Source organism: Periplaneta americana, chromosome 16 (genome assembly GCF_040183065.1).
Source record: "Periplaneta americana isolate PAMFEO1 chromosome 16, P.americana_PAMFEO1_priV1, whole genome shotgun sequence".
In the NCBI taxonomy this organism is placed as follows: domain Eukaryota; kingdom Metazoa; phylum Arthropoda; class Insecta; order Blattodea; family Blattidae; genus Periplaneta; species Periplaneta americana.
In genome coordinates, this window is record NC_091132.1 from 167662898 (window position 1) to 167681535 (window position 18638).

Here is an 18638-nt window from a genome sequence, read left to right on the forward strand (position 1 = left end):
GGATCCAGCAAAGGCGAGTTTATAGAATATAATATATATTTTATGAAAATAATACATAAAACTTATGTATTTCATATTTCAGTAGTGGATGGAAGGTGATAAATTTTTCAAAATAACACAATATCGAACGTACAATACATTTTATCGTCTGCTAGGGATAGAGTCTGTGATGAGGCGATAGTAACGATCCTGGTGGTGAGCAACTATCAATGGATGCATATTTCAACTGTCTATGTTTGCATATTTAGTAAGTATTAAGCTTCGTGACTTTATATAGTAGATTGTGGTTACATCCTAATCTACAGTCTGGCTGAGACCTGCTCCACGCTCGGATCTGGTACCTATTCCACCCTTCATGAGTTACCAGTTCCATAGTTCTCAGTAGAGGAATCCAGTATATCTGTACCTGTGATAGAGCACAAGATACAGAAAGTGGGGAGGGCTACCGTGATTATCAATCTTCTCATATTAATCACAACGATTTGAGTGTCCGTAATGAACCCTTTACCTGATATCTTATTGATCTATCAAAACACGACTTGTCAAAGTTTGCTGGACAATATAAATTCTTTACATTCGAAATTTCAATTTAATACAGACGAAATAAATAATACATTAAACAAATTATTGCTAAATGCCACAGCAAAAATTAAAAGCTCTAGCACAATTTGCTAATGCAATGCAAATATTATAAATAATTGATTAAATGGCGATCTTACTCGTGTTAATTATGTAAGCATGTGCGGCTTACAGCTGTTGCGGTGCTATTTGACACCATCCTCAGAGCCTTCTGTGTCTCGGCGCCATCTCAAATTCGCTGCCTGTTGTGTGGGTGCGTTCGTGTGATGAGTTGTGTCAAATAGTGTGTTCTGAAATTGATATGTGTGTTGAGAATTTGATTAGGGTGTGTTTTAGTATCTGTATATTTCATATTGTTCTAGTGTGTTGAGTTTTTGAGTTGTATGTGTAGGATTTCCATGTCTGTAATTATGTTACTGTATGTGTGGTTAGCACTCATTATGTGTTCGGCATATGTAGATGTATTGTGTCCTCTGGTTATTCTTTACATACGTATTTACTCCTATCCTTCAGTATTCCCTGATAATTCTTCTATCCTCTTGGCTACAATGTTTCTGAATAAAATCTATATATATCTTCGTAGTTTTTTATACATCGAGAGATATTTTGGCTTCAATGTCTAGGATATAACTCTTAGGCCCAATTGTATAAAACTCCCTGACTAAAGATCAACTTTGATCGAAGATCGAAAAGTGAACCGAGTTCAGACACTTCTTCTATTGTATAAAACTTTTCTGCGATCAAATTACCTTGGTTCAAATGCAATCTAAGTTCACGTGAAAAGGACTTGGCAACATCGCATAAACAGGTGAAATACGTGATGCGCGGACCATGTTACACAGGTTTGTTCAGTGTTGCCAATCTAGTGACTTTAACTCTTTTTCAACAACAATTTCTTTTAACTTTTATATTGCTTAAATAGGGATTTAGTCACCTTTTTAGCATCCCATAGTGACAGAATTTTATCTTTCTTTGTTGATAATGAGAAATCTAGGGACTTTACAACTACTTTTTGGCGACTTTCCGTATTACATTCTGTTGGAGACACTGGTTTTCTGTGCTATGTAAATAATGGCGGACAATAAGAAGAAGGTTGACTGTTCTCCAAGTTGTGATCATGTTATGGTGTTTTATACTGCTAAACATAATAAAGCTTTATAAAACGACAATTTTCCTTTAGTAATATAGTTTATTGAACATTTATGAATGTACCCATCATATCCATTAATAATTAATGGTTGTTATAAACATAATATAATTATAGGTTATGTTATTTGATACTGCTGAACACGATAGAGCCTTATAAAATATAAGAATGTTTGTGTATTAAGGCAAGAAATTGAAAGAAATATATGTAAATGTACATAACATATCTATTAAAATTAAAAATAATGGATATTTTATTTGCACAATCTGTCACTCGTATATTTCAAACAGAAAAGAAATAACTGAACTTGGATCATTTAATTAATCGGAGAAATTTCTTCAGTCAAAGTTGACTTTAGTTTGAGACAAATTAATCTCAGATTAGACTTTATACAACACAAAATTCCAAGTTCAGCTGAAACAAGGATCAATTTAACCTCTGATCTAAGATTAAATGGTTTATACAATCGGGCCTTAATAAAAGGTACATCAGAAAAAGAGTGACATCTTTGCAATTTTGAGGGATGTATCATAGCTAATTGATAATGCGATACAGATTTCATCAGATTTTTTTTTTTTTTCAAAATAAGAAAGGTGCACAATAAACTGTTATGGGATGATTGATATTCAAAAATTAAAATTACAATTCATACTTAATTTCATATATTTACAACAAATATAATCCTTTGTTAAGATACAGTTTGTGGTCACCTTCAATATTTTTATGTTTTTCGTAATACCTTTCCACGTTGCGTTTTTTGTGATGATTTTTTTTTCCGTACTATGCTCTGTGTCTCCCCATTCATCGTTTACTCAAGAATAAGTCTACATTCTGGGTTAAATTTACTATATGCTCTTTTGCATGTTACCTACGTATGCGCTGCTTTCCCCTGGCGTAAGACTTCCACTAATCCCTATTAGTAGAACAACCTGTTTACTTATTATGTCCTTACCTAATCTCCCGATGAGGGCTGCGGGTACACTGCACTCTAAACCGCGCCCTTGTGCATTATTCGACATACTCGTCGAATGGTTTTTGTGCACGCATGCATGTTCTTTTAGATTTCGCGACAATGAGAAACACTTTCCACATATCTCGCATTTGAATGGTTCTTCGCTGAGGTGTGTAAGTGTATGTCTCTTTAAATTTTCCGAATCTAAGAAACACTTACCGCACTTCATGCACTTGAATGGCTTTCCTTCTGAGTGTAGGCGAGCATGTTTGTTTATGTATGTCGATTTTGAGAAATACATTCCACACACCTCGCATTTGATTGGACTTTCGCCTGTGTGTATGCGAACATGATGTATATTTAAATCTCCTTTTTGCGAGTAACCCTTTCCACACAGATCGCATTTAAATGGTTTTACACCTGTGTGTATGGAAGCATGTCTTATCAAATTTTTTTTCTGCGACAAACACTTTCCACATACTTCACATTTGAATGGCTTTTCGGAGAGGTGTGTGAGTGAATGTCTCCTTAATTTTTCCGATCCTGAGAAACACTTATCGCAGATCGCGCATTTGTATGGCTTTTCGCCTGTGTGTAAACGAACATGCTTGTTTAAATGTCGCGATTGTGTGAAACACTTTCCACACACATCGCATTTGAATGGTTTTTCGCCTGTGTGTATGAGAACATGTACCTTTAATTCTTCTTTTTGCAAGAAACATTTTCCACAAACATCGCATTTAAATGGTTTTTCACCTGTGTGAATAGGAGCATGCTTGTTTAAATTTCCTTTTTGTGAGAAACACTTTCCACACACCTCACATTTGAATGGCTTTTCGCCCGTGTGTATGCGAGCATGCGCTCTTAAAGATCCTTTTTGAAAGAAACACTTCCCACACACCTCGCATTTGAATTGCCCTTCGCCTGAGTGAGTGAGAGCATGTTTCTTTAAATCTCCTTGTTGCGCATAACACTTTCCACACACATCACATTTGAATGGCTTTTCCCCCGTGTGGATGCGAATATGTACCTTTAAATTCTGCGATTGTGGAAAGCACTTTCCACAATGCACGCATTTGAATGGCCATGTGTGAACAAGTACATGTTGATTTAAGTTTCCCAATTGTCTGAAATTCTTTCCACACACCTCGCATTTGAATGGTGTTTCGTCTGTGTGAATGACTGCGTGTTGCTTTAAATTCACCAGTCGTGAGAAACACCTTCCACAGACATCGCATTTAAAAGACTTTTTTATTGTGTGTATATTAGAATGAACTTTCTTAGATTCTGGTGTTACTAAAACCTCGTTGGGTATAATACACTTAATAGAATTACGGCCACCGTCGGTGATGTTCGAACAGTCTGGTCTGTTGGTAACACACTGCGTGGACTTGTCTTCAAGATAAATGCTGGCACTTTCTTGTAACACATTCTTATCAACATGATCTATAATTCTGAAATGAATACATAAATTATAATTAACCACTATAATCAATGTGATGCCAACGTATAGGTAATTAAGTATGGACACTTCGCGTCGGTACATTAGATGTAGCGGGACTGATTTCAATGACCTCCAAGCCAGCTAGAGCGTGAGATTCTGCTTTCTCCCTAGAGTTGGCGCTGACATCACACCAGCTAGCAGTCGACACAGCAGAAATATAACACATATAATTAATTCGTCTAGGTACATTATGTACTCAAATAAAATAAATTGGATCCATAAAATAATAAATCCGTCATTAACTGTAATGTCTAGACTCTAGAGTTCCTTTATAACGAGAGTTGAGACGTTGACCCCAACAACAATTAAAATATGTAATGATATGATAGCGCTGAAAATGGAAAAACAAAACTCTTATGAGAAGTAAAACCACATACCTATATTATATTATATACAAATATTAAACGAATTCGATACTTAATTTTATAATGTATTATATTATTTTATTATATAATTCATTATATCTGAAATATAAAAAAAATTATTATTACAATAGTTTTCCCCTGAGAAATAAGGAAAAGCTGTTAACTTGAATTTATTTGAAGCAAAGCGTTACTGGATTATGCAATAAGGTAGGCGATGTTTGGATCCTCTGTCTCAACTCTATACTCAATTATCTTAGCGCATGCTCGATTACACTAACCTCTAGCGCTTGAAAGTGGAACTAAATGCTGGCACACAGAAAAACAAAAGACAGGAAAATTCGCTCAGTGTCCATTCTTTATAATGCCTATTCGCTGGTGATGCTATCAAAATATATTAATCGCTACATTATATACATATATCAGATAATAATACAGACGAATAAACTTTTTGTTGGTGTCTTGTTTTTAGACCTGATGCAGGGATGATTTTGGGCACTGATTCAGAATAAGATATTGGCTAGAACGTACCACAGTATTTCTTAGATATTGTTGAATTTATGTAATAATTTTATGCGTTCCAATATTTTCAATTCAGATTTGTTACATTATCTGTAATAACTTATAAATGGTTATCATGGGTTTAGTAGACTCCATAAATTTTGAATCATCTTTACACACAATTACGCATCGGAATATTTCCTTCTGTTTCCAAATTTGGTTTTATGCGTGCATAAAATTAAGTACGCATTGTTCTAATGTAATATTACATTAGAAATATTGGACAAGTGTGTTCTTAATTATATCATGGTTATGGTCTTATAGTAGTCGAGATATAATATTATATCACTTATCATGTTTCATTTCAGGAGATCGAGTGTCGCGAAAGAATAGCCGACGCGCAACACTCCTGCTTGAATTACCCCGATGTAGCATTCTATATATTTTGAGAGTACAATATTAAAGCAACTAGGAATAGTATTTGCTTTAAGTTTGCACTTCCAAAAAATACAACGTTATTTTGGTCTCAAACTTGGAAGTGAAGATCAGCCACAGGATCCTCATATTGTATGCAAAACTTGTACGCAGCATTTCCGTCAGCGTATAAATAGAAAGACAAATTCCAATGCTTATATTTGTATTCTTAATTTCATAGGCATCAATCGAAACAATCCTGATAAGACATCACATTCTGATGTATCTTGAGGTATGAGACATGTGCGACATTCGGATCTGGTACTTATTCCACCCTTCCATCAGATACCATATCTCTCAGTTAATGAATCTTATGTGGCTGATATAGCAGAACGTAAAGAAAGTGGGCACAGCGGCAGTGATTTATAAATTTCACACAGTGAATGCTTTGACCGGAACCAGTTGAGTGATCTGATTAGGGATATAAAATCATTCAGTTGTTACACTTAATAACACGCTAATCCCTTATTCATCTGTCGTAAAAAAATTTTGGCTTCTTTTTCGATAATAATCTAAATTGGAATTTTCAAGTTAAAGAAACGATCAAAAAAGACCTGTTCCTGCATTCACTGTTTGAGTCGCTTAAGAAACTTCTTGCCCCAGCAACTAAAACTTACCCTAGTACAAACACTAGTAATGCCGCGCTTCGATTATTGTGACGTTCTGTTAAGTGACCTAAGTTCTGAACTATCAGTCAAGTTACAGCGAGTTCAGAATATGTGCGTCAGATACGTGTGCAACATCCGACAACATGATCACATATCACCGTCCTTCGCAAGTCTTTCGTGGCTCCGACTTATAGAACGTAGAACTTTACACTGTTTGTCTTTACTCTTTCGAATTCTGCACACTTCAGCACCAAATTACCTTTCGTCTCGTTTCTCTTATCTATACTCTAATCACGACGTAAATACCAGATCACTTATCTGTGGCGCGTTAAGTATACGTCTTCATAGAACATCTCGTTATTCATCATCTTTTACAGTATCCACCTCGCGACAATGGAATTCCCTGTATTAGGGGCTGCTAGACAATAAACACTTTTAAAAAGAGCTTAAAAGATAACCTTCTTAGCATTTCACTCTAGTCATACTAACTTAAACTATCACTGTCTACATTGTTACTCCTTCCTTTAGACATGCATCCTGATAGTGCTGTATTTTCAAAACTGTCTCATAATAATCTTTTCTATAATCTAACATTATTTGAAATATATAAACATTCTATGTATTTTAGCTTAATTCTGCTACATAGTTTGCATTTCAGTGTTTAATTAATAGTTCATAGTATTTTGTTGTTTAATTCGTAAATAACTCTTGAATATATGTAGCACTTATCTAAATCAAATTGTTGAATTCTCTGTAAGTTGATACATATGTATACATTTTGCTGGTTGAATGGAAGAGAAGGCCTTACGGCCTTAACTCCGGCAGCTAAAATAAATTATTATTATTATTATTATTATTATTATTATTATTATAAATATTTTCAAGAAGTCTTCTGAATTCCTCGCCTTCAGACTAAAGCAAATAAATACTTCAGCCTGAAACGAATATTACATTTTCGTGAAGGAGGGAAAGCATTTTCTGCTTCTTTTACTGAAGACAAGAACCTAGTACCTTGAAATTCATCGGAGGTCTTCAGAAGAAAATGGGTATCTTAGAATATACCCAAAGTGATTGGCGCCTTTTCATGGACAGTTCAAAATGTGGTTTCACATATACGTCCTCTCAAGCAATAGCAACAAATACACCTCCATTGCAAACGGTCACTCTGACAGGATGACAGAAAATGCAGATTAAGGAACAAAATTTGGACCACCTGAATATTCCAAGTTCCAATTATATCATACTGAGGAAGCAATGAAACTTGGGATAATCCATGTGACCTAAATTTTGTTTCATGGTCTGTACAATGCCATTAATGTCATGGTCAAAATAAATTACCAGGAACAGCAATGGATCATCTATGTAAACTTGAAAATGATAAACTTTCCTCTTGCTCAAGAAAGTGGCTATAAAAACATCCTTCCCCCATGGATTTGAGCGTTTCTTAAGTAGACTGATCTTCATTTGAATGACGTACAGTCAACTTCACTCCCAGCCTCCTAAACTCTATTACACTCGCATATCTAATCTCTGTCTTACAAACACACAACTAAGGCCCGTAACACAGTTGAAGAGTTTTCGCTAGCGAGAAATGTGTTGCGAGAAAATTCTAAGATTGATAACATGGATTCAAATGGACGTCCACACACTGGAAGAGATTCTCGTTCGAGGCAAAAACCTTGCGCGAGTTTCTCACTGGAATCGGTAGCTCAGCGAATTTTCTTGACACATTTATCAAAGATGTTTGACATTTATACTCTTTAAGACGATTGAATGTAGAAAAAGATATCACAGGTGGCGATGAATTGTATTGTTTTTATTTGAAAATGAGGAAAGATGGCTGATAACTGCAGTCAGAAACTTATCGAACTTGTACGATGTCACCCGTAGGTCTATTTATATGATACACAGGTTGAAAACTATAAAAACACGAAACTTAAAGAAGAAATCTGGAGACAAATATCAGATTATCTGAAAATAAATAGGGCTATATTTTATTTTTATGAGATATAATAGCATTAATTAATCATTTGAAATCTTAACAGTTTACATAATTTTAATCAGAACATAGCAAAGAATCCTCTATCATAATCATGAATGGCAAAAAACTGTGGTCTATTCTACCTGAAATATCGCCTAAACGTATCATCATTCAAATCGAAACCAGTGTCCAAAACTCGTCCTTATTTTCATAAGATACAATATGATTTTCAGATATTTCTGGCTTTAATTTTTTTAGGCCTACTTTTTCTTTTCATTAACAAAATATGTTCATGTAACTTAATTTCCTCATCATCTGAATACTCAGATTCAACATAGCGTTCGTACGTAATTTGTAAAGTTTACAGGTTATATTTTTAAGTACGACAATATACGTAAATAAATAAACTATAATATTTCCCCCAACAAGTGATTACTGTAAACAGAAAAATGCTTTCTGCATGAAGGCAGTGCATAGATCATCACAGCGAGGTGTGATCTGTGATAGCAAGAACTCGCCAAGTGTGTGGAGGAAGGCTCTTCGCCTCTTTCTCGCAACACATTTCTCGCTAGCGAAAAATCTTCAAGTGTGTTACAGGCATTACACTGCGGCACCAACAATAAATGTGTGAAGTAGAACAAAATGCATAATTTTGTTACTCACTATCATTGATGTAGTTTACTTTCGTTAAAAAATCACTGCAGTTACTTATTGTTACTTTGATTACTAGCAGACACCCTATATACACATTTGTTTTATTTCAGATTATTTTGAAAAAAAAATGGAATATATACATATACATATACACACACACAGATATATATATATATATATATATATATATATATATATATATATGAGGGGGATCCAGGAAATAACGACCGTTCGCGCATAGCCGCCGCGCAGCTGACTCCCCTTCCTTGTTTGAAGGTCAACTGGCTTCCTTAACATGTGTTCTCATAATGTTGTGAGTACTGGTTGCAACAAGTCGCCACTGTGCATTTTGTGTTACTTCAAAATGAACGACGTGATTGATAATCCCGCCGACTGTGAGGTGAGGAGTGTGATTCGATTTTTGAATGCCCGACATTTGAAACCTGCAGAAATTTACCGGCAATTGAAGGAAGTGTATGGTGATACTGTAATGAATGAAAGAAATGTGAGAAAATGGTGCGAAATGTTCAACAATGGGCGAACAAATGTCCACGATGAAACTCGACCCGGACGCCCATCACTCATCACAGAAGACCTGAAGACTAAAGTGAACGACAGAATCTTGCAAGACAGGCGCACATCACTCGACGAATTGCATATTGCCTTTCCTGACATTTCTCGTTCTTTGCTTGGTGAAATTGTGTCGCAACATCTTGGCTACCACAAAATCTGTGCCCGCCCGCACACTGCTGCTTCAACTCGAGAATTGCTGGATCAATTCGGTTGGGAAATCTTTGATCATCCGCCCTATAGTCCAGACCTTGCTCCTAGCGATTTTCACCTTTTCACTAAGCTGAAAGACTCTCTGGGTGGTAAGCGTTTTGGAAGTGATGAAGAGTTGAAGAAGACAGTGAACACCTGGCTTAATGAACTGGCGGCAGAGGAGTATAACACGGGAATTCTAAAGCTAGTGAACAGATACGACAAATGTTTAAATGTAGGTGGTGATTATGTAGAGAAGTAAAGGAAGCTTCAGTTATGTAACAGACTTTGTTTTTTCAAATAGATATATATTTTTTTAATTATTACAACAAAACGGTCGTTATTTCCTGGATCCCCCTCGTATAGTCGATCCATAATCTTATATTATGAAAGTGAACTTCGAGTGGCTGAGTAAGAGAGTAAGCTATCCCACAAATATTAAAAAAAATGAGTTATAAGGTCCAATAGAATGCTTGCACAATCTCTGATTTTATCTGTAAATTTCGTCCATGTGGAATAACTCGTCGCCATGTTATTGCTCTTTGGAATTGGAACTCCGGGTAGGACTTCTCTAAATTGTAGTGAGAGAGAGTCAGTTATTCCAAAGCACGCGTTTGTTTGCTGCATAACCAACAAGGTAGCAAACTAAGTACCAACTCCACTGTTGCGTCCACACCTGTGGAGTAACGGTCAGCGCGTCTGGCTGCGAAACCAGGTGGCCCGGGTTCGAATCCCGGTCAGGGCAAGTTACCTGGTTGAGGTTTTTTCCGGGGTTTTCCCTCAACCCAATACGAGCAAATGCTGGGTAACTTTCGGTGCTGGACCCCGGACTCATTTCACCGGCATTATCACCTTCATATCATTCAGACGCTAAATAACCTACACGTTGATACAGCGTCGTAAAATAACCCAAGAAAATAAAATCCACTGTTGCTTACACCACAATCTTCATATCATTTCATTACAAAAATATATTGAGACGACAATAGAATTAACCACACATATATAGAAGATTCAACACTGTATCAGACATAATAAAATGTATGTCTTTCGCCATCATTAAATGAAGCTGAGAAAGACTGCAAGAAACATAAAACCAGCACAGTACACTCACCTATCAGAGAACACTTCATCCTCCTCTGAAGATTCTTCCACTTTCCGTTCCTCCTGAATTCTGTCCAGATGGAACGCATCTTCCTGAAAAAAAAAGTACTAAATAATGAAGAGAGCTTTAGTTGACCTCTTGGAATCAATTTCAACCTTGAAAATATGTGCATGTGAGTCAGAGATATTTTGCAAAATGCATAAGCACATAATTGTTACGATATTTTATATAAATAAACAGTAAATGGTTACATATTGAAGCATTAATACAATCGGTGTATACTGTACATCAGGACTGGGCAGCAAGAGCGGATTCTACTCTCTCACGGGGAGCCATATGATTTCTCTTCATCCCCTTTCTTCCCCGCCCAACACCGCGCAGTGTTGATTCAGTGACAGATGAATATTAAGTGTCCCCGTTTAGGATCGCATTCATAGACAAGAATTTGGATCAAAGTTGAATTTGGAAATTACAAAGTCACCATTTTCCTATTCACAGTCGACTTACTTACTTACTTACAAATGGCTTTTAAGGAACCCGAAGGTTCATTGCCGCCCTCACATAGGCCCGCCATCGGTCCCTATCCTGTGCAAGATTAATCCAGTCTCTATCATCATATCCCACCTCCCTCAAATCCATTTTAATATTATCCTCCCATCTACGTCTCGGCCTCCCCAAAGGTCTTTTTCCCTCCGGTCTCCCAACTAACACTCTATATGCATTTCTGGATTCGCCCATATGTGCTACATGCCCTGCCCATCTCAAACGTCTTAATTTAATGTTCCTAATTATGTCAGGTGAAGAATAAAATGCGTGCAGTTCTGCGTTGTATAACTTTCTCCATTCTCCTGTAACTTCATCCCGCTTAGCCCCAAATATTTTCCTAAGCACCTTATTCTCAAACACCCTTAACCTATGTTCCTCTCTCAGAGTGAGTGTCCAAGTTTCAAACCATACAGAACAACCGGTAATATAACTGTTTTATAAATTCTAACTTTCAGATTTTTTGACAGCAGACTGGATGATAAAAGCTTCTCAACCGAATAATAACACGCATTTCCCATATTTATTCTGCGTTTAATTTCCTCCCGAGTGTCATTTATATTTGTTACTGTTGCTCCAAGATATTTGAATTTTTCCACCTCTTCGAAGGATAAATCTCCAATTTTTATATTTCCATTTCGTGCAATATTCTGGTCGCGAGACATAATCATATACTTTGTCTTTTCGCGATTTACTTCCAAACCGAACGCTTTACTTGCTTCCAGTAAAATTCCCGTGTTTTCCCTAATCGTGTGTGGATTTTCTCCTAACATATTCACGTCATCCACATAGACAAGAAGTCGACACTTTGACGAAAGTAAACATCAATCGTGACTTTACTTCGAAGTCGCCGAAAATCTATACTTTGACTTTGACTTTCGTTCGTGGAAATAAGAGAAATGGCTGATATTTCGAAAATTGTTCGATATTTCGAGAATATTGAGGACATCTAGGGGATTATTGAAGCTGTTCATGTTCCTTAGCGTACGGTATTGTTAGATATAGATAATAAATTTAAATCAAGGTACAGATTTGATAAACAGACAGTACTAGATATCCTCGTCATGTTTCAACATTCATTGATCAATAATATTCCACCAATAATTGAATTTCTTATTTCATCGAGATTTTACGCTACAGGTAATTGATGGTTTAATATTGATTTGACTGTTTAATTCTATAGAGAAAATGTTATACAGTTTGATATGCAGTTAATTTTTAATCCTGCGGTCGTCATAATGTTTTCTGAATATTGATTTCAATTAATTTTTAAACAGTCTGTCATTAGTGGCATCTTCTTATCTTCCATATTTTCAGAATAAAATTATTTTATAATGAAATAATTCCAGGGCATATTGTGAACCTAACGTAATTACAGTCGATGTTTTATTCACAACAAAATTCTTAGCAGGCAATACTATTTCAGATGAACTACACCATCATGTTTTGTAGTTACGAATTTTATTGTATTATATACGAGTACAAGACTTTGCAGTGTAGGCTTTCACAGCCGGAGTCTATAGATGTAGATTCATTTTCCGGGCTGAGAGGCCGTGGTCTATTAGTTGGTTTTATACCAGACGTTTCGTCTGCAACTGCGGCAGACATCTTCAGTGGAGTGGTATCCGAGGTCGCAAGACTCTTCTCGGCGTACCTGAGGCAACTGATCCTGTGTCTGGTTGTGCGAGCGTATTTATAGTGCGGCTCGCGGGCCGAGGCCTGTTGTCGCTGCGGTCCGCGCCGCTTTGTTCGCTGCTCCCGTTCTGGGTTCCGTCCTTTTGTTGTAGTGGCTTCTTATCTGTTCTGTTTAGGACCGGGTACCAACACTTGTTTAGCTTTACGCCTTCTTCCTTGCGATTAAAGTTGTTGTTGTGTTTATGTATTTCGATCGCTTCTCTATGTAGACGGGGGAAGAAGTGCGTCGTCGTGCTCAAGATGTCCGTGTCCTTGAATCTAATGTTGTGATCGCCCTCTTGATAGGCATGTGCTGCCACTGCCGATTTGTCGATCTGTCCTAGGCGGCAATTCCTATTATGTTCTGTCAGTCTCGTCCTGACGCTCCGCTGTGTAGTACCGATGTAGACCTTCCCGCATGAACACGGAATCCTGTAAACTCCGGCGGACAGCAGCTTATCTCGTTTGTCCTTGGATGACCTCAGCATGTTCCGGATTTGCTTGGTCGGCAGGAAGGTCGTTTCCACTTCATGACGCTTCAGCACCCTGCTGATCCGGTCCGTCACATTCCTTAAGTAGGGTAGGAAGACCGTGCCCTTCTTAGTCGCTCGTTCCTGTGACCGCATCGACGGTGTTACTCTGGGACGCATGGCTCTCTTTATCTCCGGCCTTGAGTAGCCATTGGCCATGAGTGCTGTCGCTACATGGCTCAGCTCCCGTTGGATGTGTCGTGGCTCGGCTACCCGCCTGGCCCTGTTGATCAGGGTTTTCATCATGGCCCGTTTCTGGCCGGGATGATGATTGGAGGTCTTATGCAGATATCTGTCTGTGTGGGTCGGCTTCCTGTAGACGTCATGACCTAGGGTGCCATCTGTCCTCCTTTGTACCATAACGTCCAGGAAGGGTAACCTACCGTCCTTTTCCGTTTCCATAGTGAATTGTACTTGCGTATGGAAGCTATTCAACTGCCTCAGGAAATCCATCAATGATCGTTCACCATGGGGCCAGATTACGAACGTATCATCGACGTATCTAAACCAGCATGAAGGCTTAAGTGTCGCGGCTTCGAGGATCGACTCTTCAAGAAACTCCATATAAAAGTTGGCTATCATCGGACTTAGCGGGCTCCCCATAGCCACACCATCCAGCTGTTCATAGAATTCATAATTCCATTGGAAATACGTTGTGGTCAGAACCTGGTGAAACAGGTCCACTACATCTTGCGGGTAGAACTTGTGTAGCAGCTCCAGTGTGTCCTTGACCGGTACTTTAGTAAACAATGACACCACGTCAAAGCTTACAAGTAAATCTTCAGGCCGCGTTCTCAACATCTTGATTTTTTCTATGAAGTGGGTCGAGTCTCTGATGTAAGAACTCTTCTTTCCTACGTGTTGTTTCAATTGGTTGCTGAGGTATTTTGCCAGCTCATAGGTAGGAGAGCCGATAGCATTGACGATCGGTCTGAGTGGAACCTCCTTTTTATGTATTTTTGGTAGGCTGTATAGTCTAGGCGGTAATGCCTCCGATTTCTTAATGGAGCGTTGTACGGCCGCTGGAATTGACGAGGTATTTATCAGCCGGTTAGTTTTCTTCAGGATTGCTGCTGTCGGATCCCATGTCAGCTTCTTATATGTGTTGGGGTCCAGCAGGTCACCAATTTTTCGTTCGTAATCTTTGGTGTTTAAGATTACTGTCGCGTTCCCTTTGTCTGCTGCCAGGATTAGAATGTCTTCTTTCTCGTTAAGGGATTTAATCGCCCTTGACTCATCTCTGGTTAAATTGCTCTTCGAAGGCTGCGCACGTTGCAGAATTCGAGCTGTCTCTCTTCGAATTTCTTCAGCCTTATCCATGCTCACTCCTCTTATCCCGGATTCCACATTGGCAATGATGTCTTCGAACGGTAACACACGTGGTGTTACTGCGAAGTTCCCGCCCTTGGCCAGTACCGCCATTTCTTCTGGTGTTAGTATCGTGTCGGATAGATTCACTACTGTCCGAGCGGGGTCCAAGGTCGCGGGGGCCTTGGTTGTCACGCTGTTCTCATATTTCTTCTTAAGACGATCGGTGATGTGTAGTGATGTGGATGTCATGGTGGCATGTGTCATCCTATCTACATCTGTCCAATCTTCTGTAGTCAGGATGTAGCTCAGCTGTAGGTGTAGTGAATATAAATTCTTGTCGTTCCAGGCCAGTTCACGGCGGGTTTGATGAATTCTGTCCCTCAGCAGGGCCTTCTCCGTCCGGTTGTAAATGCGGTGGGATGATGCCGTCCGGAACAGACGTTTTAACCGTAGAAACCTCGGGATAACCCCAGTATCGCGGCAACGTAGAAGATAGGTCAAAGAGCACAAAAGCTGTGCTTTTTTCTTTCGGAGCACCTCCAGTCTTCGGATCAGTTTGTATTTATCCTCCCCGTAGAGGCGGTTAATTTTGCAGTGTAGGCTTTCACGGCCGGAGTCTATAGATGTAGATTCATTTTCCGGGATGAGAGGCCGTGGTCTATTAGTTGGTTTTATACCAGACGTTTCGTCTGCAACTGCGGCAGACATCTTCAGTGGAGTGGTATCCGAGGTCGCAAGGAACTTCGCAGTAACACCACGTGTGTTACCGTTCGAAGACATCATTGCCAATGTGGAATCCGGGATAAGAGGAGTGAGCATGGATAAGGCTGAAGAAATTCGAAGAGAGACAGCTCGAATTCTGCAACGTGCGCAGCCTTCGAAGAGCAATTTAACCAGAGATGAGTCAAGGGCGATTAAATCCCTTAACGAGAAAGAAGACATTCTAATCCTGGCAGCAGACAAAGGGAACGCGACAGTAATCTTAAACACCAAAGATTACGAACGAAAAATTGGTGACCTGCTGGACCCCAACACATATAAGAAGCTGACATGGGATCCGACAGCAGCAATCCTGAAGAAAACTAACCGGCTGATAAATACCTCGTCAATTCCAGCGGCCGTACAACGCTCCATTAAGAAATCGGAGGCATTACCGCCTAGACTATACGGCCTACCAAAAATACATAAAAAGGAGGTTCCACTCAGACCGATCGTCAATGCTATCGGCTCTCCTACCTATGAGCTGGCAAAATACCTCAGCAACCAATTGAAACAACACGTAGGAAAGAAGAGTTCTTACATCAGAGACTCGACCCACTTCATAGAAAAAATCAAGATGTTGAGAACGCGGCCTGAAGATTTACTTGTAAGCTTTGACGTGGTGTCATTGTTTACTAAAGTACCGGTCAAGGACACACTGGAGCTGCTACACAAGTTCTACCCGCAAGATGTAGTGGACCTGTTTCACCAGGTTCTGACCACAACGTATTTCCAATGGAATTATGAATTCTATGAACAGCTGGATGGTGTGGCTATGGGGAGCCCGCTAAGTCCGATGATAGCCAACTTTTATATGGAGTTTCTTGAAGAGTCGATCCTCGAAGCCGCGACACTTAAGCCTTCATGCTGGTTTAGATACGTCGATGATACGTTCGTAATCTGGCCCCATGGTGAACGATCATTGATGGATTTCCTGAGGCAGTTGAATAGCTTCCATACGCAAGTACAATTCACTATGGAAACGGAAAAGGACGGTAGGTTACCCTTCCTGGACGTTATGGTACAAAGGAGGACAGATGGCACCCTAGGTCATGACGTCTACAGGAAGCCGACCCACACAGACAGATATCTGCATAAGACCTCCAATCATCATCCCGGCCAGAAACGGGCCATGATGAAAACCCTGATCAACAGGGCCAGGCGGGTAGCCGAGCCACGACACATCCAACGGGAGCTGAGCCATGTAGCGACAGCACTCATGGCCAATGGCTACTCAAGGCCGGAGATAAAGAGAGCCATGCGTCCCAGAGTAACACCGTCGATGCGGTCACAGGAACGAGCGACTAAGAAGGGCACGGTCTTCCTACCCTACTTAAGGAATGTGACGGACCGGATCAGCAGGGTGCTGAAGCGTCATGAAGTGGAAACGACCTTCCTGCCGACCAAGCAAATCCGGAACATGCTGAGGTCATCCAAGGACAAACGAGATAAGCTGCTGTCCGCCGGAGTTTACAGGATTCCGTGTTCGTGCGGGAAGGTCTACATCGGTACTACACAGCGGAGCGTCAGGACGAGACTGACAGAACATAATAGGAATTGCCGCCTAGGACAGATCGACAAATCGGCAGTGGCAGCACATGCCTATCAAGAGGGCGATCACAACATTAGATTCAAGGACACGGACATCTTGAGCACGACGACGCACTTCTTCCCCCGTCTACATAGAGAAGCGATCGAAATACATAAACACAACAACAACTTTAATCGCAAGGAAGAAGGCGTAAAGCTAAACAAGTGTTGGTACCCGGTCCTAAACAGAACAGATAAGAAGCCACTACAACAAAAGGACGGAACCCAGAACGGGAGCAGCGAACAAAGTGGCGCGGACTGCAGCGACAACAGGCCTCGGCCCGCGAGCCGCACTATAAATACGCTCGCACAACCAGACACAGGATCAGTTGCCTCAGGTACGCCGAGAAGAGTCTTGCGACCTCGGATACCACTCCACTGAAGATGTCTGCCGCAGTTGCAGACGAAACGTCTGGTATAAAACCAACTAATAGACCACGGCCTCTCAGCCCGGAAAATGAATCTACATCTAGAGTACAAGACTGTTCGGAACAGAGTTACGATTTTGTGTGACCAAGTAGGAGAACGAATTATTATCTATTGGTGTAAAGATCTAAAAATGTCAAATTTTTTTACCTACGTTATTTTCACACTAATAATATTCTTATGTAAAGCTGCAAGGACGGCTAACAATCGCTTAACATGTACCGATGTTCAAATGTTTCATTGATTTGTGTCTCAAAAGATGTCTCTGATTGTGGCAATGGCTACTCTATTTCAACTATCTATTAAATTAGTTCGTTTAGAAGGCAGAGTTGTGATTGCCAACATTAGAACAAGATCGTCAAATCTCGACTTACCGAAGTCAAAGTCAAAGTTTCGGAAGTATTGTCTATGAAGAGGGCTTTCAACAAAGTAAAACTTTACTACGAAAGTCGACTTTGGGAAGTCTTCATCCAAAGTCTCGTTTATAAATACGGTCCTAAGAGACTGGTTCAGCTCCCAATACCCAGCCCTGCTCTACATCATTGCTGTAAAACTTACATTCAAGTAAGTCAGAATTTATAAAACAGCTATATTACCAGTTGTTCTGTATGGTTGTGAAACATGCACTCTCACTCTGAGAGAGGAAAAGAGATTAAGAATGTTTGAGAATAAAGTTCTTAGGAAAATATTTGGGGCTAAGAGGGAGGAAGTTACAGGAGAATGGAGAAAGTTACACAACGCAGAACTGCACGCATTGTATTCTTCACCTGACATAATTAGGAACATTAAATCCAGACGGTTGAGATGGGCAGGGCATGTAGCATGTATGGGTGAATCCAGAAATGCATATAGAGTGTTAGTTGGGAGGCCGGAGGGAAAAAGACCTTTGGGGAGGATAATATTAAAATGGATTTGAGGAAGGCGGGATAAGATGATAGAGAGTGGATTCATTTTACACAGGATAGGGACCAATGACGGGATTATGTGAGGGCAGCAATGAACCTGTGGGTACCTTGAAAGTCATTTGTAAGTAAGGCCTTAATCATTGTTACTGCAAAATAATAAGCAACACATATTCTTCAAGTTGAATGGTAAGATCCATCCGCAACTCAAAATGGATTGAGGTATGGTACCTGATATTTGTTGTCATTGTGAGGGCTATTAAAATTTTTATAA

The 18638-nt window shown here is 39.5% G+C and overlaps 1 protein-coding gene across 3 annotated transcripts in view; it reads right to left on the bottom strand.

The window, feature by feature from the left end:
- Window positions 1-2365: 2365 nt before the first annotated feature.
- Window positions 2366-18638, bottom strand: part of LOC138691830 (zinc finger protein 83-like) — a 69604-nt gene continuing 53331 nt past the window's right edge. For all 3 annotated transcript variants that reach the window (XM_069814319.1, XM_069814320.1, XM_069814321.1), the window contains 2 exons: window positions 10639-10721; window positions 2366-4132 (listed from right to left, as the gene is read on the bottom strand). In XM_069814319.1, the coding sequence (XP_069670420.1) occupies window positions 2572-4132; window positions 10639-10721 (1644 nt within the window). In that variant the 3' untranslated portion in view covers window positions 2366-2571. The remainder of the gene's footprint in view (window positions 4133-10638; window positions 10722-18638) is intronic.